We start from the raw sequence: 24,899 nt of genomic DNA, 5'->3' as shown, positions 1-24,899 counted from the left end.
TTGAGAAGATTTCTACTAAACCTCTCAACCTTCTAAACTACTACGTTTGTATAGCTACAACACAGTAATAAGATCAATTCCATAGAACATAATAAACGCGATCTTTGAGGTTAAATAGAATACAGCAATAAAGCAAAACCTAGTATTTATTGCATGTCACATGACATTTCAAAACGTGCCATAAACATGTCACATAAAATGGATAACGATGTTTATCATTCGATTATCATTTGTTTACTGCACACACGACATTACCTAGATTCGGTGTCAATAGGGCGACAGTCGTGACATTGGTGGCCTAGTTGCAGACGTATAGACTGCTTGTCGCCCGTAGAATAACAACTCGGAACAGGGGTACGTTGGAGGCAATAGTAGCGCGTTAGTAAATTACTTTAAGGTGAGAAATGATTAACTTTTGAAGGCAAGTTTAAATATAAACGGGAAAATTATTATCATGACATTTGGTAGTTTTATTAAGCATCATTTAAATGCTTGCAAGCTTTACTCCTGCAATTAAACTAAGAGTACCATAGCACAGAAAGAGATGGAGAGAGAGTGCAGAGTCTGTCCTGCGTTGCAAGAGAAAATATTAGATGAAAAAATCTAGGTAAACTATTGCTAATGATACTTTTGTATCGAGAACATGAATGTTACCTACTGTCGCAGATTTCATCAAATAAAAAAAGTTTGTCGAAAGTAAAATGGTTTACAAGCCAAAACATAAAGAAAATATGAAGGTCGTATAAAAATGGACAGAGTTCATTAATTAGATTGTGCTATATTCAGTCTCAAATATAATACTTAAGTTGTATGCCGAGTTGTTAAGCGCCTTTTATGACACTACTGGCAATGTAGATACGCGACTTAACTTTGCTGAAACCCACACTAAGTGAATATAATCCTTTTACTACTTACTTAAGTATTTCTCTTACATTTTGAGACTTGGAACTCAGGAACTAATGAATTAATTAGATTTGAGTGCCATTGGATGAAGGAAACGGGAAGGTATAGTTCAGTTAGTAAAAAAAAAATAAACAGACTAATTATTCTTGTTAAATCTTTATTGAATCTAAATTTCGTCTATTATGATGACGCTGCTAATACCATTATTAAGGTCATAGCATGACATTATAATTCGTACTTTGTACAATAAATAAAAAATAATGACTTACTGAATAAACTTACAAGATACAAGAGTTACTAAAATATTTATTTGAACATGACTTTGGCGTTAATTTTATAGCTACTTACATACTAATAAATTTCTTAAAGAAATATTAGAAATTTTGAATTTTAGGAACTTTTGGACCAAAGTCTTTGTGCTTATAATAAAGTAACGAGTAAAATAATGTATTCAAACATTTATTTATGAACATGGATTTGGAGTTTAGAAAACCCCTTAGTTGCAGCCCTTCACGTAATATTGTCATTAAAGCCAAATATTTTCATAATTTTCGAATGTTATGATGTAAAAACCATAATCCGTAAATTAAAATATATATTCTCTTTTATTGCCTCTCACAAGGGCTATATTTGATAATCGATTAAAATCAAAATATATATCGCTTTTTACAATAAGTTCCTGGCCGCAGGTATTTTGAAATTTAAATTTCGTAAACAATAGAACAGGCACCTTAAAAAATAAAATAAAATGTGAAGGGCTCTTGTTCGAAAATCGAACAGCTTTGAGCGGCATTTGAATGTTATATTTCTGATTTTCAAATATTTTGTGTGTATACCGTAATAGTTGTGAAATAATTTTAATTAATTTTGCATGTGGTATAATTTAAAATGGTGGAAAGTGACGATTAAGTAATATGTGACATGAATTACGACATTCAATATAGACTTTGATGATTGATAAGCAAAACATAAAACGAAAGTCATTGGCGACATGGGTAAGTACATTCTGATGAATAATTTAGAAGATAATGATATCTACAATAAACAATTTCGAGTGTTCAGGCATATACACGTCTCCTACTATTTATCATAGGTAATACGTATGGTAAAGCTTAATGTGTCTGTAGTTAAGCGGTTCATTATGCCTGTTTAATCGACAATGTGTAGGCAGAATATGTTACACCAAAAAGTAGGAAATCATAAAGGAGTATTTGCTCTTTTTCTTCTATTTCTTTCTTGTAACCTATGCAATATTACAATCATAATTATTAATAGTTTACAGTATTTAATTTTACTGGTATAGGTAGGTGAGGATTTTATCTACTTATTCCTAAAGAGTGCATTTTGTGCATTCGCAACTTTTCGCTATATTTTTGCCTCGTCTAAATAAACCTTTAATGTTGTCTACACATTGCCAGGAACAGTTAAACTAATTTAAGAACTAAGCACTCTGCATGTTGCATCTATATCAGCATTCTCCAAGACTGGTGATTGCGTAATCTGGAACAGGAAAATTGTAAGCATTATTTACAGTTGAATAATATTAAGGCGTGTAAATTTCTGATGTCATTGTTTCTTAAAGGGCTTGACTGTTATTAAGGAAAAGCTATTGTACAAAACCTTGACTCATGGGTGAAACATGGCATAGAAATGTCGGACATATAAGTTTAGCACGCTCGGGTTTGAGTATTGAGATAAACATGAAACATATAGAGTTAACTTACACGTGCTTTCGCGACACGACACAGCTTCTAGCTCACACAGCGTAGCAAAAGTTCTAGCTGTACCCGTAGCGTCAAAGGCACACACTGGGCCTGTTGGCGGTGCAACACATCTCCCGGCGCACAGCGGTGGAGGAACGCCTTCCCGGACTCGCCCTCTCATGATCTCAATCGGGATCCTGATGTCAGAAGTGTCCCCGAACTCATTGGCGTCACCGAGGCGGGACGGCAGGAACGGTAGACTGGCTGGTTGTACTTCGTTCCATGCTAAAAGTAGATAGAATCACTTCTTTAGAACATTGTCAGGTGAAAACTAAACGTCAATGGGGTACTATAATTCTTGAGTTTTTAGAAAGCGTAACTTCTTGCGAGTTTCGATACGAATAGTTGTCATTTTCAGATACAGAACAATGAATTTCAAACGATAGGAGAAGCAGAGTTTACTAATTTTCTGACTAAGTAACTCTTTATAATTCGACCTTTTGGCCTTATCAAAGCGCGGAGATCTACAGAAAGTGGGTCTTACGTTCGTCACAAATGATGCTTGTGACCGTTTATCAACGTTGTTATCACCTAGATTTAAGATTGTATTTACTTCCCTAAACAGTTCTGAATTTTTTTAATGTTGAGTCGTCCAAATCAATTACAGTGAATTTGTTACAGATTACGTGATCACATATTGTTGTATATCTCAAGTTGATTAAAGACACGTTAGTAGAATCTTCATATAATACCGGATATATGCATTATTAATTATTATATTTATTATGTATAATAATTTTCGTGAGGCGGATTCATACATTATTTATTTAATAATTGTTAACTCACGCTTATTTACCGGAATAGCCGGTTTTAACACAACCGGTATTGGTGACATATTATGACTCGGGTTGCGTCCGATTATTAATTATTCAATTTATGAAATACCTACTTCTTGTTATCCATGGTTTATGCAAATTTCAATAATAATTAAAAGTTGGTTATTTTTTCAAGTAATCAGAGTCACCCCAGTTTTCACTACAGTTTAAATTGTTTAGCCTTCGACGGAGAGGGTTGAGTAGATGCGGTTTTCATTTCAAGTGGGTCTCTAATCGTTTTTACCTTCCACAAATCTTAATCAAAATACTTGCGCCCGGTGCACCGCCTCATTCGCGATAACTTAACCGGCGATAATTAATGAGTACATAAACGTAGCTTAATTGTTTCTTGTTTTATTCCATTATTGTTTTCAACAGTTGTTCTTGATTATCGTTTGACATTATATTTGACCCCTCAATCTAATCAGTGTTATTTATTTTCCTAAACTTTTCCTGTGATCTCATCCATATTGCGCATTTGTAAAGCGCACTATCAGCTGCATACATTGTAGATAAACAATAAGATGCAAGACCCTTTCATTCACCACAACAGTTGTAAACAAAGTCTCGTTAATTTGTTACAATTAACTTATATAATGTTTCATTCCGGCTTGTTTAAGTGTTGTTTATTTATTGAATATGCAAACTCTTGTTAATTAGTCGAACAATATCCTAATTAAACATAAGATTAGGATTAGTAGTATATTTGTACTTTATCGTATTTAAGTCGTATCCGTGTAGCATTTGTTACAAACACATAAAATATGTCAGGAAATAAATTAACTAAAGTTAAAGAAAACAGGGCGGCTCAGTTTAACTAACAAGATAAAAGTTTTATCATGAAAAGAAAATGTATTTTTAAACGCCACCTTGCGCTTAATTAGTAGTTTACTCGTATGATCCAGCATTTTGCTTCATGTCGTTGATAGAACCAGGGCTTAATAGACATAATTATCGACTTATGATAAAGGTGAGGTTAAGGTGAAAGGCTTTATCTTTATATCGCAGTGACATAACAATGTAGGTAACTTAGTAGCATGAAAATATAATGTTACACAACACGATTGTGTACATACAAAAAAAAACAAAACAAGCTTAATTACAAACTTCATAAAAATAATCATTGACAATCTGACTCTGTTTTGTTTGTGGTGTCTCGTCTGACCTTTGACATAAATACAACATACAGAAGCCCATTGTAAAATGGTTTCAATAATGGATAAATCTTTATACGCATGAATGATATCATTACTCATCATACATCACCCATGGTCCAATTTTTGTTAGTTATCAGAAATCTGACGCGGTAACTGCAAAGATAAATGACTTGCCTAATCTGTGTTAACTGCGTACTTTAACTGCGTAGTTGACCCAGGATGGAGTAATGACTATGATTTTTTATCGTTTTGTGTCGGTTTGGTTTCCAGAAAGGGTAACTGATCTAGATACGGCGACTTCCTCGGTGACTCACGATAGGATGTTGGCGGTACTTGGTAGCTTGCTGCGCGCTTAAATAGTGATTAAGCGACTGACTTCAGAATTCTCATTACCGTGTATTAAATTGCATGACTCGGTGATCGAACCAAGTTTTTGTCTGACGTTTTGTTTTTATATGACACCGGGGCATAACTTAGTCCATTCTCATAATTTACTCTTATGATGTATGAGTCAAGATTGAGTGTAGTTTTATCTTTACAATGACGTCTTGGGTCATTCATCTACTACTATTGCCTTTGCAAATAAACCTGTTTGTGTACAACCGTTCAAAAAACGACTTTGCAGGTACGGCGCAGGTAATATGCTAATATAATGTACGTTAACTTACAAAAAAGAATAAAAGGTCAATAATAGAGTCAAATAAATGTTGTGAATATGTCTATGCATAGACTGGCTAAATAAACTTTTCAGGGTACATAATTAAAAGTTTATACCTAATTTATAATATAAGTTATTTTAATATTATCTATACCTACTTTTCAATTCTTGATTTGTTTTAATTAGTTATACGATTCATTAGTTGGATAATGATTTTGCAATAAGGTTTAATTGGCGGTATCAATATTTGCCAATACCCAAACATTCGATATTGTCTATTGTCATCGAGGTAGAAGACTATAGACGATAGACTTTGTTACTTAAATTTATCTATATCTTTTTACAGAAAGTAGAGAAGAAGAAGAAGTTTATCATAGTACCGATGTTAGTTAGTTTTTGGACCCACTTATGCTTGTCACAGTAAGAAAAAGTCTCCTATTCTCTCATTTTCTTTAAATGAAATGTAAAGTGGTAACACAGTGTCATTTTAGAATAGTTGTTTCAAATAAATAAATTTCTACAAATAATACGTCACCACAGTGTCTACTTACCACTGCTGCTTTTTGAAGTTTCCTTTCGTTGAGAATTTGTATGTCCCTCGGTGTCCCCATTCTTCGCCTGTTCAGAGTTCCGATGACATCGGTCTTATTCAACTTTAAAAATCGTGTCAAAGTAACTGAATTATAAAAGTTATCCATTACAAGACAGTGACCTTTGTTGAGGAATCTTTGCATGAGCCTTAGCACCACTTTCGCACTTGCGCTCGTAAAGCCATACAAGGAGTCCTCCGCAGAGTCCCCTGTCTGTGGATATTTTTTTCCCGTGTAAACCTCAAATTTGAGCAAATAGCCTGTAACCGCCTCGCAAAGTTCATAAAATTTGATACCAAACCGTGCTGCTTTTGTACGGATACACTGAATCCAACTCAAGCGTCCTTTAAAAAGCAGCAACGATTCGTCAATGCTTATTTCTCTGCGAGGCGTGTACATGCTATTAAACTTTTTATTACAATGGTCAATGATGGGTTGTATCTTAGCAACTTTACGATCGGAACCATGAACACTGATAGTATTGTTATCGACAAAGTGCAGGAAACGCATGAGTAGCCAGTACCGTTTTATACTCATAAGTTTACGAAAACCTGGCATGGCCAGGGTACCCGTGCTCCAGTATTCACTCACACGTCCTGCGACCATCAGCGACATAAAAATCATCACCGCAAAGAGCTTGTACAGCTCATCAGTAGTGGTTTCTACCCAATCATTTAATCGAGAATGCGCCGAGATACCGTCCGGTAACTCGGATGCTTGCGCTATCGTTTGCCAGGCATACTCGTTGGTCTGTGCCACAATACTGTTCATTATATCGTGATCCCAAACATGAGTGAATAGCTTCAGAGGATCTGTTTCCTTAATATTGGGACCTCGCTCGCCTGCCTGGGAATAAACTTCCGGTTGACCTCTAAATGTACTATAATCGCTTGACCAATTGAAAGATTCAGACAGCCTCTCGTGTTCTTCGGGATCTTCCTCAACATCTTCGGCTGTCTCTTCCAGGATAGCTCGAAGCTCCTCCAGCGACATAGGTTCCTCCTCTTCCTCACTGCCCGAATCCACTCTTAGCTCCTCGCCTAATGGCCCACTGAGTATCTACAAGAGTAAATTGCCATTTATGATAATTCTTTTTGATAATGTGACAAATATAATCATATTCATTTATAATTAATCAGAGGGAGAATGCGTGCAAAACTCTAAAAATAAAAAGTAAAAAAAAATTGTTAAATATCTACCTCGGAATAAGACATATCAAGGTCATGAGGCCTTTGATTAGGCTGCCAATCATAATCGTCGTCATCGGGAAAATGTCTTCCGGTACCCTACAAAGATGAAAATTGAAAAAAATATTTACTTGTTAGAATTCCCTGATTAACAAAAATATTTGATACAAATATTTATTAGCAGCATACCACACTTTTTGAAGTGCTGGCTTCGGGAAGCCCGACGTCGTCAATAATTCGGTCTGGCTCCATTACCTACGGTTATTTAGGATAGATTAGTTTTTTATTTATTTATTTATTTCAATGATGACAGAATGAAAGAAATAAAAAAAAAAATCTGTACCAGTTAGTCAATTATGCCATTTAATAGTTTATTGGACGACGTAGATCTTGCCTAGTACCTTCTTGTGTCCACGTAGAGAAAATGAGTTAATTTGATTAAGAAATCAATTTTATTTTTGAAAATAAAAACATATTCTTCTTGGAATGATCTGATCAATGAATTTAAAAAAAGAATCAAATTAAAATTAAGAATTTATGAGCAACATTCGTCTGGGGGATAGTGATCATATACACTATAACCACATTTGCACCAGAAAAAATTTGATAGTAGAAGCCGACGAATTGTATTTCTACTCATGATGACACGGAAGTGCCTTATGGAGTTATTAACTTCCGTGTGGCAAATATGACAAATATTTTCCCGCAAGAAATGGGTTTCCTCCCATGGCCACATACACTCTCCTTTATAGCAAGAAATATAGTCGCGTTTATGCAAAAACCGGTCAAGATCCAGGACCACAACCATGATGAATTCCTAAAAAGAAGAGAAAACCACTAATGACTTATTGATACTTTCTGATATTTATTGCTTTCGCTTTTATAATATTATAAAGTTAAGATAGATACGCGAGAAAAACCGTGTGCAGAAAAATAGTTACGAAAACTTGGACGAAACCATATGAAACGCTAGTAGTTTTACGTGAGCGAAATCGATTAACAACACCAGTTATTTTTTTTTTTTTATATCATGAGCATGTATAGTATCGTTTATTAGTAAAAAATATTGAAATAGTAAAATAATATTGTTTTTTTTCATCTCGTTTCATTCCATTCCATCTCATTCCATTTATTTAATAACAAGTGTCAATAACGCCATAAAATGCGCAATTTATTTCATTGTCGCTATATACAGTTTACACTGCAATTATAATATATAGTTCAATATATCAATGGATTCAAACAAAACAACATACTGTACAAAAACATCAAGACTGACGTAACATGACGCCATTCGATTGCGTCATCTGCGTCACGTAAATGCAAGCCCTATTATGAGAATGTGTGCGTGCATTTTGCATGACCTTAGAAAATGTCAATTATTTTTCATATTCTGATAAAAAATGTACTAAAACCTTTATGCAATTCGAAAGTTAATGAAATTTCCTTTATAATGATATATAATAACGACATTTTTTTAAGATAGATGCAAATATAAATCGATAAGAAAATCAAAACATTGACAGAAAAAACATCGCGAGAGATTTGATCGTAGAAATATCACAAATCAAGTTAATAATACATTTATTTTCAATTGTTTTATGTTCTACATAATATAAACAAAAGCAAAATAGACAAGAATACTTACAGTTGTTTATTTTCGTGAGAATCACACAAAAGGAATTTCACCGGTCGCACGTGTCACCAGAATGCACTTGTTTTTACTTGTCGATCCCATTCCCATGACGAAATCCATTCAGTCTAATGGCCGCCCGTGACAGATTCATTCAGTACGTTTTCGTTGCAAAAAAAAATTTACCCAAAAGTCCAAAGAATAGAGAACAAAATCGCATTTAAAAAGTTTGTTAGTTTTGGACGTGGATCCACGCTTAGGCACACGAGGGTAAAGATTTTTCGAACGTGGATCCACGTCTAAAACACACGAAAGGTTAATTCGGTGTTAACGACATGTCACTAGTCTAGTCTTATCTTAAGATCTGAAATTTTGCAACTTTCAGCAAAAAAGTGTCTCTTGAAGAAAGCCTAGCAAATTAAGTCTTGCAAAGATTGTGAATAAATTGTTGAAAGCAGAATTATCCTGACAGGGAAGTAAAAACATAAGCGTGTTGCTTTAGCGCGGTGAAATGATGTCCAGTGAACGAACGGAAAGAGAATAAATTAAAAGTAAGGACTCAGACCATCCATTGTTGTTTTTTTGCACACTTCATATGTTTTTGTATAAAAATGTTAAATGCGTTTTATGTTTAAAATGGATATTGCGAGTTTTTTATTTATTCAAACCTGCCACGAGTGACAGTTCCGATGAAATATGAATACGCGGACACAGAAAACTGTTTTTCTCGTGGCCGTAAAGTGAACCTATTGTACTGTTAAATACGAATACAAAACCATCGATAACCTGTTCACATCAAAATATCCGGCCATATCCATATGTTAAATCAAAAATGTTCAATCCCCATTTCATAGTAACTGAGTTTATATAAACATTCCTATCATTTCAAATAAACTAGAAGCTGAACTCTGCCAAAAATTCTTTACTCAAAAAACCCAAAGCGCAGTCAGAAAACGTAACAAATATTTTAGGATCGTCCAATTCGTTTCGTGAAACGTTCAATATCTAGAGCACGGCTCCATACGTATGGACGGACAGAAACGTGATAAATTCGTTGAGCAGGCGAGGGAATGACACGGTGATCCCCGTTCATATTTCACAATATCCAAGCGACGCTCGCGTTGTTTTAACACGGATAACTTTGTGTACTTCCACATGTTATATCTTAGCTCTGTGATTTTTGGGGCTAACGACCTTTATTTTATTCAAAAACACCTATATTATTTTTTTCCTTCGATACTTTCTTGCTTTGCAAATGTTGTGCAAATGTCTTTTCGAGTACTAGTGGTCGATGTTGTGTTTCTCAGTATAATAATTGACCTCTGCCAATTTTAGCACAATAACCCTGGTCTGTATTCATATTCAACAACAAAATAACCGGAATTTATGTATATCATTAGGTTATAGTAATAACATACGTAGCTTCCGGTCAGCATAATACGAAGGCCATTTCCTATACTCCTTGAAAATGAATTACAATTCAAAACTTATACTAATCTAAAATCCTAACATATTTCATTGGAACAAAGTCCTCAGGTCCTCAAAACAAATTGGCTATTCAACTTGATATTTGCCAGAATTCCAGCGGACCTCGACCCTTCGGGGACAATTTTGACAAATAGTTGGACTAATAAATTTTCATTGAAACCCTCGATAACTTAGCGTCAGCCGTTGAAATTGGGACATTTCACTGAGTTACATTTAACTTAATTAAGAGTTCAATTAGTCTTGACTTAAGTATGATTATAACTTTTTAAGATGTTGTGAGTTCTCTTTGACTATATCTTAAAATACATCAGGAGTCTCGCAAAATTTTGAACATTTTAATAAAACTCCAAATCCTCTGGGTACACGCTGAAGCTGCAGGAAGTCACATTTTGAATTTTGCTCCAGTTTTATTAATTATTCGAAATTTCGTAACTTGATTCAATTTCAATAGGTAGTCGCCAGAAATTAATTTCGCTTGAAGAGAAATACTTTCCGCCAACCTGTTATACTGTTCAATAAAAGTTCATTGAGTTACTCACAAAAATGTTTTTATATCCTCAGGATATATTTAGACATAATAATTACGACTGCTTCGTATCATCGTGTCAAATCTACATTAACGCAATAAATGTGAATATTAAAAGCATGTGAAGCGCTAAAAAGGGCAAGAAATGATCTTCATAATTTAATCTTCATCACGTAATCATAAATTGCAATTCTTAATGAATCAAATATTTTTCATACCCTCAATGCGTGCAACATGTCTGAATAAGTTCAAGGTACTATTAAAAATGTTTTGCATAATTAAAACTGTTTACTGGCTAATATATTCTTTCGCATGTTCGCGATCATATCATGCTGTGGTGTTATTTTTTCTTGCCAACATTACTCGCCCATTATTAGGAGATTGAATCTCGTAGCGTGCACATGAAGCATTTTTTAGTTCACCTCATTTATACATTACCTTGACGCAGTAATTAACGCAGTGAATTTCGAATGCAGTTTTAGTATTAACATTTATTTTGTTCGTTGCAAAATTGTTTGAAGTTTTATTTCATAAAGCCGTTTGTTGTATCTCGACGACGAAAGGGTTTTTGACCTGAATGTGTTTGTTCATCTTTAAAGCTGCGAACGGAAAACTAAGTCAGTATTTCAAGATAGAAATCTTCTAAATGTTGTGAAACTTCAGCCGTGTCATTTAATTAATTTGATATATTGTTATCCATTGCGACGTTACAACCAGACTGTACACGGGAAATTGCAGACTGCATATCTAAAATTTGAATCAGATTTTAATTAACAAAATCTGAATTCACCCGTTGAAACACACATCTTACCTGAATAAGACTGTTACCTGTTTATTCAGATGGCAGACCAAAACGCAGACATGCGGAGTCTAGCATATTTGCGAAGCTAGCGTTTTTGAATAGAACCGGTCGCAGCTATGTGTGTTCTATTTAGTATTTGTCGGTCTCAAATGTAATTTCGTTTTGCTTACCGTGTATTTCGTAGTCTGTATTTACGTGTGCTATGAGAATATCAGACTGTATGTAACCGCTTGTTTTCTCAGCTTCGATAAAACGATAATAAGTACCCGCGCTCTGATCAGTTTTTCAATCACCACTTAGAATTGCCCACAGCTATTATGTCTACACTCCCCTTATTATCTGCTCAACAAATGTACAAACCTTATAATTTACTAGAAACAGACTTCCATAAAACGAATGTTTACATCGAAACTTGGGCAACGATTGTCGGAACATGAAAGCGAAATAATTGAAGAAAAATTTCAATAGTTGTTAATAAAATAAGTAAAGCAACAAACTCAATTAAAACATCAATTGAAAAGTCAAACTATCCGCTTGAACTTTAATCCCCGATCATAAAGTATGCAATTCGCTGCAAAGTAACTTTATTAAAGTTCCATATTAAGAGCTGCAGTGGTTTTGCTGGAACTTGGAGTTTTTACTTCGGCAACTTGAAACATTGACAGGGTGGATTTACGAGAGTTTCCGTTTTCGACGATAACCAAGATGAGCCGAGGAATTCCCTGTAAATATTTTGTTGCTTCTTGTTTTTACGGGCTGTGTTAGCGGGCTTTAGTAATGGAATATTCCAGAAACTTGAATCGCTTGGCTGTGCGGTTCCCGGAAAAGTATAGCTCGACGCGAGGGTAACGTAAAACTGAATTAGAAATTTTGTCAAGAAGGCAGGCAAAAATATATCCTGTGAAATCAGAAAAAAATGGGAAAAGAGAACTGTTTATATCAAAGTCACGTCGAATTTATTTCTCAGTAACTGGATATACCGACCAATCGTCAGAAATCCTTGATAGCTAATTAATTCATACACTTAGCACCGCATATATAAATTGCCTAAACACTTTTTATAGAAGTCTAAACATAGTATGTGTAATTAGTTGCTAGGAGACCTAGCATTAAGTTATGCTCGTCAATTAATACAGCTATTTTGATTATTTTAGTATTCCGCAATGTGCTCAGGTATTTTTAATTTAAATAAAAAATCTAGGACTTTATTTTGTAGAGATTTAAAATTTTAAGTATTTAAATTATTTTAGGTTTTACGTATCTAGATTTAATTTAATTTAATTTTCTTTATGCCGTAACTTTGGTTCTAGAAGTTGTCTAGAATGATGCCTGGATCGTAAATGTTTCTAATGCCAGTAGACTGCGTGTTATTGGTGTCTGGCATTATGATGGATTGGTTGAGACGATATCTATATTAGCTCGTTAGTCTCTCTTGCCAACCACGTGTCAGACTGTTCACAACATCACGTTTGCCAAACAAATGCACATCAAAATACAGTGTTGTAACTACTTTGCCTTATCGAAAACACTTTCTTCATAAAATGGATCGAGATTACGAGAAGCTTCTTCATTTTATCCGTAGTCGAATTTATCTCATTTTATTGCAGTCCATTGTGGTTGAATGGTTCCGTGACATTTAACATGATCGTCATTTGTCACGACCGTCTGAATCTTATCGCTGTGCGTTAATAGCGTGAAGTTTGTGCGCACTTTTAGCCGTGCGTAAAATGCGTAGCAAGATTTTATAGGAATTTTAAGAAGTATAAGTTATGGTGTTAAAGGCAACTTTATACTGCGATCGTTATTCTTTTATTGAGGCTTTATTATTGTGTTCACCTATATATGCTTTAAGCGAGTTCTGTATGTGCTCATTCGTGCTTATAAAAAAATATAGCCCCACGTTAAAACGTACCATATTGATGTGTAAATACATTATATTATAGGTACTAAAGTTCATTCCTGAACTTCAATTGTTACTAAGTCCTATTCAAAATCGTCTATTAATTTTCAATATATACTATCACTTTATATTTTAATTCGTTGTTGTCAGTTTCGCCGTTATTAAATTAAACAAATCGAAAGTTATTGTTGACAGAACTTTCATTTGGTTGTAATTAACAAACTTTCTTGGTACAAACTAAATGTTTCTTACTGCGGCTTATTATCGAGCTAATTTATCTCGTAACGTCATCTCCGAGGACATTTTGAAATTAGATTTATAGTAGTTGGTCTGCATCAATTATGTTTATTGAGTGAGTGACGTGATACTGATCTATATCATTTCGTTTTCGATCGAGAGGCCGTTATAAATCAACTTCGGAAGATGAAATCAACTGCATTAATATATCTTTGCCCTTTACTGATTCTTACATTAGAAATCATCGATAGTAGCAATGATATCGTTCAAATGCTGATATATTATGATGATAGTAATACCTCAACTCTTCTTTTCGTAATGTGCTGTGTGGTTACAGCAATAATTTTATGACAAGTTTTAAGCTTTCAAAATGAAATGCAAACACAACTCACACTACCAAAAACACCAAAGATTAACACACGAGTAATAAAACTTGCAGAATCGTCACTAGCCACTTATAAGTTTACTGAACAAGTATTTACCGAGAGCGTAGATGTTACAAAGTCATAGCTTTATGATGTAGAAAATTTCTACTCTTTGTTCTTTACTTGGTATGGTAATAACTGCATTTATTACGCATGCAGTCACTGAAGTGCTTTACAGGTAGAGATGCTTTTATTGTGTGACATTAAGGTTTAATGACTGCAGAGGGCCACTTAAATATTAAATGTGTTTTGCTTGTTTGGATAGTTATCCTTGGATTTACATGTGTACAAAAAGTTGTTGTACATGTCTACTGACAGTCAGATTATAAAAGAAATGAGCGTCTGGAGACTTATATTTTGGTGTGCTTTAATACATAAATCCTTAGCACGAAAGTTGGTAAGCGTCGAGGTGTTATTCCAAAGACGATGTTCGCATACGTTAAAGTAAATACCAAGTTTGAATGCACTTCGTTCCGTGTTGTTTTTGTGGATACGAAATTTTGCTTCATCTTTGCCAAACCAAACTCTAAAATATTGAAGTGATGGTTGATGTTTTCGCTTCACTTGTGATTCTTTCGTTCTCAAATAATTGAGATTTTAGTTCATGTTCCTTAAAAGCAATAATATTAACCAAGGAGTTTGGATAAAATTTCATCCTGTTTATTTTAGTAAATCCTCTCCACCATACTAACTTATACCATCTACTTTTGAAAATAGCGCTATTTTCCTTGCAAAATCCTTAAAACTACAAGAAGATATCCTTTCACGAGAAATCCAAATCCATGGGCTCCGTAACTCGAGACTCCGCAGAACAAAGTGACATTAGTTCCGAACTGCATCCAGTGTAAATTATATCACAAATTGCATTACCACTGTTTCTTTGCATTCATATCGCCGAGGAGATTTGAATTTCACAGCTGTTCCTGTCTTATAAGTCTTGTTGTTTCCCAACTTTGCATTTTCTCTGAAGAGGTAGCACAACAGTCTGGATCGCGAGCTTTTTTCTTGTGCTCCTTAATTGTGAATTCCAGAGCAGGTTTTGTTGCTTGATCCTTAGTATCGTAGACAATTGGATTACACGAGGAGTTTTTCAAAAAGTTTCTACTTTCGACTTCAAAAATAACCAATCTATCAAGTAAAAATTATATTGCAGAATCAAAAAACAATTCCTAAATACAGGAAGTGTCTGTATTCATGATCTGATGCAATTTAAATTAAGTTGTCACATCTCCAAATCAGTGTGGAAGTAAATTGCGATACAACTGTTTTATTTTACATTCATAACGCCTAGACTTGGAATGATTTAAGTTTCAGTTGTTCAAGTCTTCGCGAGTCTTGTTTGTTGAGCGTCGGAATGTTTTTCTTGTATCACGACACTTGTATTCTTCAGATGTTTTATGTTGTTTAACACTGAATTTCTTTCTTTAACAATGCTTGTTACTAGGTACTCTAAAACTGAGAATAGTCCAGACCTTTACAGAAACTCCTCTTAAACAATGCCTACTATCGTTCCATCTATAATATAACACTTTGGGGTTCCATTGAGATATCACAAGTCGAAGGTTAGCCTAAATGTCCTCATAAGTATAGCGTTGAATGCGAAGCTTGCATCAAAACAATATACCCTAAAAGGGGCTTCCCTTGCCACTTGAGCGATAAAATAAATAAGTTGATATCACTACCCATAGTCTTCGTATTAACGACTTTCGCAACCTACATTTGCGTGAATATTACTCGTACCTATATCATACAAAAATGGTTATTAAAGCGATAACTTACATAAGGGAGGAGGCTTATATCTCTGATAGAGAATAAAAGAGGTCCTATATTTTTACGATTATTTTTAATGAGGAGTAAGTTGTGTGATATTTGGTGGCTTTATCGTAAAAGTTCCCAAACGTTGGTAAAGGATTTAATAGCATTGTCTCCTAGCTTTGTCCTCCTCTGAGTATTTAAAGGTCACCTTGTCTAGAACAAGTCGATAAAACTTGCAATGATTTATATGACGGAAGATTTCTATATACATATGCATTGTTCTACAATTGTCAACAAACCGTGATTAGGATTTTAAAACATTGTTATGGCATTCAATATTATACAAGGAATTTATTACAAGGTGATACTGGTAGGTACTTATTTTTGTTTGATCCAAACTTTTTATACTTTTTTTTAAATATCAAGCTATTTATTACTACTTAATAAATTACTTCTTTAACACATTTATAAAACCTAAAAAGGTTGGTATATAACATGTCTTGCTATCTGTTGTCCTTTTTTAGCAAAGCGGCCATATTTATTAGGCTCAATTTAAATAACATAAAACATTAATGACTTCACATTTTGGGAGCCTAACGTATTTTGGCCATAAGGTCATTCGTAGCCACAGTTTTGATCTACGCCAGTCAATGCAAGATTCAATAAACATTACGTGGTGGGGCATAAAAAGCGTTCCATTGACATTCGGCGGACGTCGCCGCGTTAAACGTGACGTGTGCACTAATGACATACAGATGCTCGTAATTACGCATGTATTATGCCTATGTGTTGTGCAGCGCTCAGAGTAACGTGAGCTGGGTTAAATGTATTTTTTGTAGCTTGATGAAGAATTATTACGGAACGTCATTATTTTTCCATTCTGTTTTGGTAACGGTACCGCACTTGTTTTCATAGGAAAAGTTATCGGCCATATTGTAAATTGCGGTTTATGTTAATGCGCTAATAAAATGCATTAACAAGCAGCCTGCGTATTATAATATTTAATAATCATTGCATACAACAATGATTTCTATAGCAATAAAATAATTATTCAATTGCAATCCGCGCTCGTTAATGTGAAACATAACTCCATATAATGCGTGATTATGTAAAATACAGTAATTGAAATTTACTCGCAAACACATTTCGTCGACACCAATTTATTATTGTGTCGGTTTGTGTTTCCAATAGTGATGCATCTATTGAGCTTAATGTACGATGACAGTCTAATACGAAATCACGGAGTATCCTTGACCTATTCGTAGCTTATGATACAGTGTCGCCTAAGCATAATCGAACTGTCGCATCTATGTAGTCTCGATACTCTGTGCCAGCCTTTGAGGCAGTCGTCAGCTCTTTAGAATACATTATAGTCAGGAAATCACGACCCATACTAGGATCCAATTTATCTTCAAAAATTGATATTTTTTTATGTAATGATAATTCGCATCCGTTTTGGTTCAAATTATTGTCTACTTTCGCTTTTAAGTGGAATTATTAGCGTCAATAAACAACCTCTTAATATAATTTACGATCGTTCAAATCTACTTGAAATCCTTGAGAAGTAAAAGAGTTCTCTATACTTTTATGACGAGAATATTCTTAATAAGTGGCGACGTTTTGTTTGAGTAGTCATGTAGTTATAGTGAATTGTCAGTCTGTCTATGACAGGTTACGAAACGAATTTCCCTTAGAAAGCTTTCACATTACACAACAGTCTAATGACACAATTACACACGACATGACAACCCCATAAAAGTAAAGGCTTTTAAATTTATCTTTATTTTCTTAATGTTATTAAACTATAAAGAGACAGATCTCGGCTAGTTACCTGTTAATACTAGGTCGAATTAGAAACGAGTCGAAACAGGAATTGAACCCGAACATGACAATTATCGATTATTAACCACTTAGCCGTCGTGAAACTTTATCATAAACGGACTGGTTCTGTTAAGTGACCCTTTCATTTACGACTTACAGATGAGTTTTATTAAATTACATTTTGTATGAAATTGTACATTACTTTAGATGTGATTAACTTGTAAATAGATTTTTATATTGTTGTTCTTGATGTTCACTATCCTGTAGTTAGTATCGTACCTGTATTTTATTTTTTCCAATAGCATAATTTAGATGAATAATACAGTGTGCCGCAGAAAAATGGTGGCAAACAAATTTGAAGTTGAATCTTATGTCTTTGATATAAAGGTGCTTTTAGATCCAAAATTGAACATGTTTTATGTAGCCTATTGTACAAAAGTTCGTGATGCAGAATGTATTTTGATAAACAGCTAAACATAATAAAACCCCGAGGCATTTCCAAGACATCAACAATACTATATTATTATTATGTTTATTTTCGACATAGAGCCTCCGGCACAATTGTAATATAATCGCAGGCCCATCAAAGGGCTATATAAAAAAATCATTTAACACAAAATTACCGTTTCCGTATTAAATTGGACAAGTCAAAAGAGTTAGCGGTTTTATGATAATATACAAATATAAATAGGAAAGCTTAGTTTTAGTGAAGTTATTAAAAAAACTTTCTAGGTAAAATCATAAAGTTATAAATACGTTTAAAAGAAGGTACTGACAGGAAATTATTAACATCGATACAGAAATTTAGTATTCCACAACAAAAAAACTCTGTCTAACTTACTTATCTAATTTAATATTTACTACATACATGTTACTGTGTAATATGTAATATAAACTACGTCATAACTAATTCTAATAATAGGCGTCAATATACAAAAAGTCGTTGTTTTTTTACAGTAGCAGTCTTGTTACTTACGCCGAAACAATTAAACCTATTATTAAAAGTAGAAGACGTATAAATTACGTTGAGCCTGTGGGCGCGTTTAGTAGCTGCAGCGTACATACGAACAGACAAGGTCACACTGGCCGTGTTTATAGTATAAATTTTATAACTATCATAGTTATAATCATTTAAACCGGTTTATTATACAGTGGAGATATGTTTTGTAGAGTCAGCAAAAGCAATCTAACCTGAAATGGTTATGGAAAATTTTGTTAACAATTATCTGTTGTTCTTGCTCGTGAATAATTTAATAGGTAATTAACCATGTTTTTCTTTATATGAATACGTTACTTTTCTAGTTTCTACTCTTTTGATGCGAGATAATTTTAAGCTTGTGCAGCCGAATTCCGTACATCTTATATTTAAGCGCTTGGCAACCACGACATGCAAAAAGCAGATGAAAAACTACTAATGATTTACTTTTCATTTTCAATACAGATGTGGTATGTTCAGATATCATGTTGACGGCTTTCCTCCGTTTCGACCTGATGACGTGACTCCAAGTCATTTAAATGTTATTCACTATTTACTGCATTTTTTGCGTATTTAGACTATTTTTTTTAAGCTTCAAAAATAGTGTCTATGAGTAAATCTAGGTATTGTCTCAAGGTGACACGTTCAGCAGGTGCGTCAGAACGGGGTACTGGTGTTTGACAATGACAAGTTATTGAACTGCCAAACGGTGACTGCTTGGCTCCAAAGCCGGCTTTAGCGATAAACGTTGTGAATCAGAAACATCGTAGACAACTTTTTTTCACAGGTCGAAGAATCTTCACAAAAATAAGGTCGTTTTATGACAATTCATATTCGAAAAAAGGTTGATCATTTCATGTCTTTTTGTACAATAATGGACATAATGACCGTCCCTTCGGCGTCAATAAAATGTATACCTACTCGAACCAAATTACAAGTTACCTTAATATGTAGGTACGAAAGTGTAATCAAGCCCAAATTCTATTGAAGGTCCACAATGACCAAATCAAATCTCTTACGCAATAGTAGCAATGAATAATGATACGAAATACGTTCTCAAATATAACATTTTGCCGTACCACCCATCCATCAAGTTTCACAACTAATCTTTGTATTACAGTATTGTGTTATATCAATCTGTGTTCTGTATTGTTCGGCATAACAGTTGACTTTTACTCAAGGTCAGGCAAAGGTTACACACGGTACAAAATGCCACGACATCGCTTTATGACATTTTAAAATGTAAGATAAGTTATGGTACCAAGGAGAATACTGAAATAAAAAGAGTATTTAACATCTGTATTATAATATTCTGCTGACATGAGGGACTCGTTGCCAAATGGTTTTGGATCGATATCGACTGTAATGTGACCGTTTTGTAATTTCTCAACCTTGCTAGATCGTTGGTCTGCGATGTCGGGCGAAAATGGAATATTCGAACAAGATTTAATGTGCAAAAACTTATCTATATCTTTTCGTCCAATCATACGTATTTTTATCCTTCTATTATAATTATAGGCTATTTTGAACCTTAAGTATTCATGTTTCAGAAACACTTACATTACACCAAAAGAAACCAGTAAATCTTTTGTCAACCCAAACAGATTCCCGAAAACTTAACTCGATTTTATTCAAAGCTGTTTTATCGTTAAACAATTGTTTTAAACTATATATCTTGATGTTCCTCGAAGCAATCTAAAAATAACCGAGTGTACATTTGCATATAAATCGATGTAGAATTTCAATCTGTGTCTAAAACGGGAGCTCTGAAAACAGCGAGTTTGGGCAGCGCCATTCTTTTGTTTTTCTCGGATACTCGCTAGTGAAATATCGTTGTGTGAGAAACATTATTACTAGACATCTATAGAGATGTTTAATCTAATTAAAATGTGTTTTTTATTGGTATCTTAATGTAGTAAAATAGATTTCTTTTAATAATTTGCCAACTCAAATTGGTCTTTTTTTGACGTGACAAATTAAGTTCCAGATGATAATAAAAAAAGAAACTACGCATTCAAACTTCTCGGAACTTTATCTTAACATGCACTGGAAGTACGGAAGTTTAATTAATAAATATTGCAGAAGTACATAATCGCGTGTTTCGATGCCCCACTTAAAAAAAAACCGTGAATTTATTGTTAAAACATAAAAAGTCGTACGTGATGTACAGAGTAACCTTGGCCTACAAGTTTATTTTAACGTCTACGGTTACTGAGAACAATGTATAAAATATGGGTGCTGCTTATCTGACTAAAGGGTTCCGTATGAAAAAAAAACTTATATCAAGTATCAACAGTATACAAATTGTAAATACTATTTCTGTTAGTATTTATTTATACGACAAAAACAAACAAGTCTGAACTTGTTTTAAACGCTGGAAAAACAAGTTACAATCAAGAAACATAATGAAATATCGCCGCCTTTGACATCCTTTACCTGATAGTCTTAATAAACAAAAATATAAAAATAAAATAGTCAAAACAAACAGTCGGAGAACAACAACATAATACCATGTTATTTGTTTGTCCGCCGATCGCTAAAGCTCGAGTATTGCTGCATAAAACGCGATCAAATCACGTACTAAGCACCTTCGTCTTTTGTGCAATTGTACTTGGATATATATAACAGACCTTTGTATTTTATATTAAAAATTTACTTGTGTATTTATTGATACAAATTAAAGATACATCGGTATGGAACAGAATGTGTTAATATATTCACAACGAATTTACGATTTCTTAACCTTTCGCACTGCCTAACAGGATTCAAATGAAAATAAAATCAATAAGAAAACATTGACAGTTCACATTGAGGCAGGTTATGTTAACAAATAAAACTGGTTTCTATACAAATATGTCGCTTAGTATATTATGATTGGCTCATCGTAAATGTCATCACAATAAATAATAAATTGTCACCTTCTTCTCAACACAGACGTGTTAAATACACTAGGCATGTGTGTCGATTGGGTATTAAATAAAACGCTCTTGTATACAATAAAGAATTTTATGACTATGATTAATATCCAGCCTATTAGAAATAACTAATTACTCGCCTAATCTAGTCATACAAGAACAATCCAACGTCAACCAGCCAAGGTATATGAACTTGAACTCAGTCAATAGTACGTACATAATAACATATTTACCATATATTAGGCTAGTAACTATTGTAAGACATAACAATAATCCACCCGTACTCGGTCACGCCAAATTGGTAGGTGAACATATATGGAGTGACCCATTTGTATAGTGTTTGTACGCTGACGACAAAGAATAAAAATGGAGAGGTGACACTCAATAATAGTTTATACCTACGAGGTTGTGAGGTTTACTAAGGAAGTGTTCTGAATGTTTGGGAAATTGAATTTTGTAGAAAATTTTAAAAGTATTTAATAAACAAGGTAATAAAAATAAATTGAGATAATTAAGGAGATAAAAATATGTGACACTATTTTATGGTCATAGAAAAACTTTCTAATCTTCAAATTAGGCAGTTTAAAAAGGGTTTGCTTGAAAACGTCGCATCTACATACACTGTAGCCCATGTAAGTTTATAGGACAGTGTTAAAATTCACGTCGTGTAGACAAATGAATAGACCATTATGGCAAAAAGTAGGTCAGAATGGGTATATCTGTTATGTGGTGGTACATATCCATTGACATTTGTTGCGACTATAAAAGTTATGTTTTTGACAGTGAAAGCGTCACGACGTTCACTTAATGACTTTAATTCTGTCAGACCGGCTTTGTTGACAATTTAGTCGTAAATTTGTCTATAACTTTCTTAAATCACGACATTTTCTATAATTAAAGCTTTAGTTAGATGTGTGATATTATCATTCACAGATACAGGATAAAATATAATAAAAAAACCGACGGCAATACCTTTTACACCCACAGCGTTACAGCCGTTTGGCTTATATCCATCAAACATCATTAATAAAACTCGCACATAATTAACCTTTAATACAAAACTAACAAAAACTAAAATCGCTCAATCCATTAACAGAGAAAGACACATCAAACTTACAAATTTACAACCTCTCTTTTTGCATCGGCGGTTAATAGGACGAACATCCTTGATAACCCTAGACTAATTAAACTAAACATGCATGGTATCGTTAATTCATAAACCCCAGTTAAACAGTTCCTGGTTGCATTCGTTCAGTAAATTGATTCTGTAACAAATCAATTTTACCTATAAGTACATAACGCGGAACGGCTCGCACGTCTCTATAATCATTTATGACTACATAACATTTAAATGTTATTACTTTACCTTCAAACTTGTTTCTCTAAGAGTATAGGCAGGAACTAATCGTGTTTTAAGTGAAGCTATTTATTATTGACGGTGTTCATGGTGTATCGTAAAAGTTGAGGTAAATAGGAAATTAATGTTTTATATTGAGTGTGAAGAATACGTCAACGTAAAATAGATGCTTATAAAATATTCACATTTCACTTTTATGCGATTTATGCCATGCACCCATGCACTAAAGGAAACACTTCAAGGGATGATGTTGATGTGTGCACAAAGAGATTTATGTTATATGACTCTTTAAGCCTCAAAATATAAAAATAAAGCCGAAAATTCTTTTACGAAGCTTCAAAGCCGCTAGTATAAAACAGTGAGTAAATAAAATGCATCCCTGTTGCGTTGGGCGACAATCCTTCACTTATACGCAATTTATATTCGCTGCCTAGAGCCGGCATAATCCAGCCTTTTCTCTGCTCCCTACTTAACATATATTGAGTCAACGCCAGCCCTCCATGGCTACATTTAAATTTAAAACCGATATTCTGCTTCATTTTTGTAGGTTTTACAACTCGAAAAATTTCCTTTTAAGACAAAACCGTATATTACTCATACATCTATGAATTGAAAGGAAATCTTGTTTTACCCTTGTTAAATTCAGAAAAAGATTGTAAATTATTGTATGTTTTTTTTTTGAGAATTGTGTACAAACCGTTGCAAATTAAATCTCACCCCATAAGAAACAATATTATTTATGTATGTAAACTGTTTCTAATTGTAATTTATTTCGCGGCATTAAAGGGGTTGGCTTGATTTCAGAAACTGTTTATTTAATTACAACCTTAATACAGTTTTTATCTTAATTTGAATTGCTAATTTGAATTTAAATTAAAATTTGCACTTCGTTTGATCAAGATTGTTTACGTTTTGACACACTGTCTTGTTCCAACTCGAGCATTTAACATTGTATTTTTTTATAATTGACAGTTGAGATTAATGATATTAACTAAGTTGATAATGTTTGCGCAATAGATTTATATAATTATTTAATACTTAAAAAAATATCTAATTAAAAATACTAGGAACAGACGCTTCCTTTTATAATAAAATCAAACTTAATAACTGAGAGAATGGCGTCGACTTTCAATCTGTATTCCGTGAACCAGTCAAATTGCTTCAATAATAAGGGTCCGATTTTAATAAAAAAAGGAACTTTCATTTTGACTATTATCCACAAACAAAGTGCGGACATCATCTGGGCCCTGACAATGGGGCCCTATAATCGGGGCCCTCTTTGTTCCGCGTTAAAAGCCTCGAAAGTGTCTAACATCTTCATTAATATTTCTCGGGACTTGAGCCTTTGTGCGAATGTATTTCGACGACATCGTTGTAATCTCTTTATAGAGGCGCGCATCGAATTCATTACTGCCCTGTGTAGTGTATGTCTGCTTGCTTATGTGTGGATGAGGATTTCTTTATTCTACTTAACGTAATTTAGTAGCTAACAGCTAACTTTGTCTTGATCAAATTATATTATTACTTTAATGTTAGAAGTGTTTTTATAGTTAACGAAATTGTGAAATATCATGTTTCCTAATAGGCAATTGTTTATTTTTATATCTCCTAAACTAAACCCAACAGATTTGTGTAAGCAATACAGCTCGTTAAACGAATAGTTCCATAAAAGTGCGAATAATCCTCGGAACAGGCTGTATTCGACAAGAACAGCTTACGTACGAGAATCTCACATTAATTTTGGCATTTCGAAAGCAGAGAAAATGCCGATACGGGTTTATGGCTAAACAAATAGCACTTGCTGAAATAGATAAACCGTTTTCGTAGTATTTAAATATCTAAAGCGTTTAAGGCATGTATTTATCTTAAATAGGTTTTATCTGATAGCCCATTAGGTCCTTTTAGGCTTAAACTTGATGGTAGTGAGATCCGCAATGGTAGTTTTAGTGACAGTAAACGGTAGTTTTTGCACAATAGGTGGGACTTAATCG

At 33.8% G+C, this 24,899-nt stretch overlaps 2 protein-coding genes across 3 annotated transcripts in view; one reads left to right on the top strand and one right to left on the bottom strand.

Moving 5' to 3' along the window:
- Positions 1-24,899, top strand: part of LOC113505297 (putative transcription factor SOX-14) — a 112,897-nt gene that overhangs the window by 77,981 nt on the left and 10,017 nt on the right. The window lies entirely within an intron of this gene.
- LOC113505296 (piggyBac transposable element-derived protein 4-like) lies at positions 5,031-9,266 on the bottom strand. 2 transcript variants are annotated; one of them, XM_026887918.1, is made up of 5 exons: positions 8,722-9,266; positions 7,417-7,890; positions 7,263-7,328; positions 7,086-7,172; positions 5,031-6,945 (listed from the first exon to the last, which is right to left on the bottom strand). In XM_026887918.1, exons 3-5 carry the CDS (start codon positions 7,323-7,325, stop codon positions 5,779-5,781), a joined length of 1,317 nt encoding a protein of 438 aa, XP_026743719.1. In that variant the 5' UTR covers positions 7,326-7,328; positions 7,417-7,890; positions 8,722-9,266; the 3' UTR covers positions 5,031-5,778. The 2 variants fall into 2 exon arrangements, with proteins under 2 accessions (XP_026743719.1, XP_026743720.1); XM_026887919.1 differs by lacking the exon at positions 7,417-7,890.

This window comes from Trichoplusia ni, chromosome 25, assembly GCF_003590095.1.
Source record: "Trichoplusia ni isolate ovarian cell line Hi5 chromosome 25, tn1, whole genome shotgun sequence".
Taxonomy (NCBI): domain Eukaryota; kingdom Metazoa; phylum Arthropoda; class Insecta; order Lepidoptera; family Noctuidae; genus Trichoplusia; species Trichoplusia ni.
This window is presented reverse-complemented; position numbering and strand designations above follow the sequence as displayed.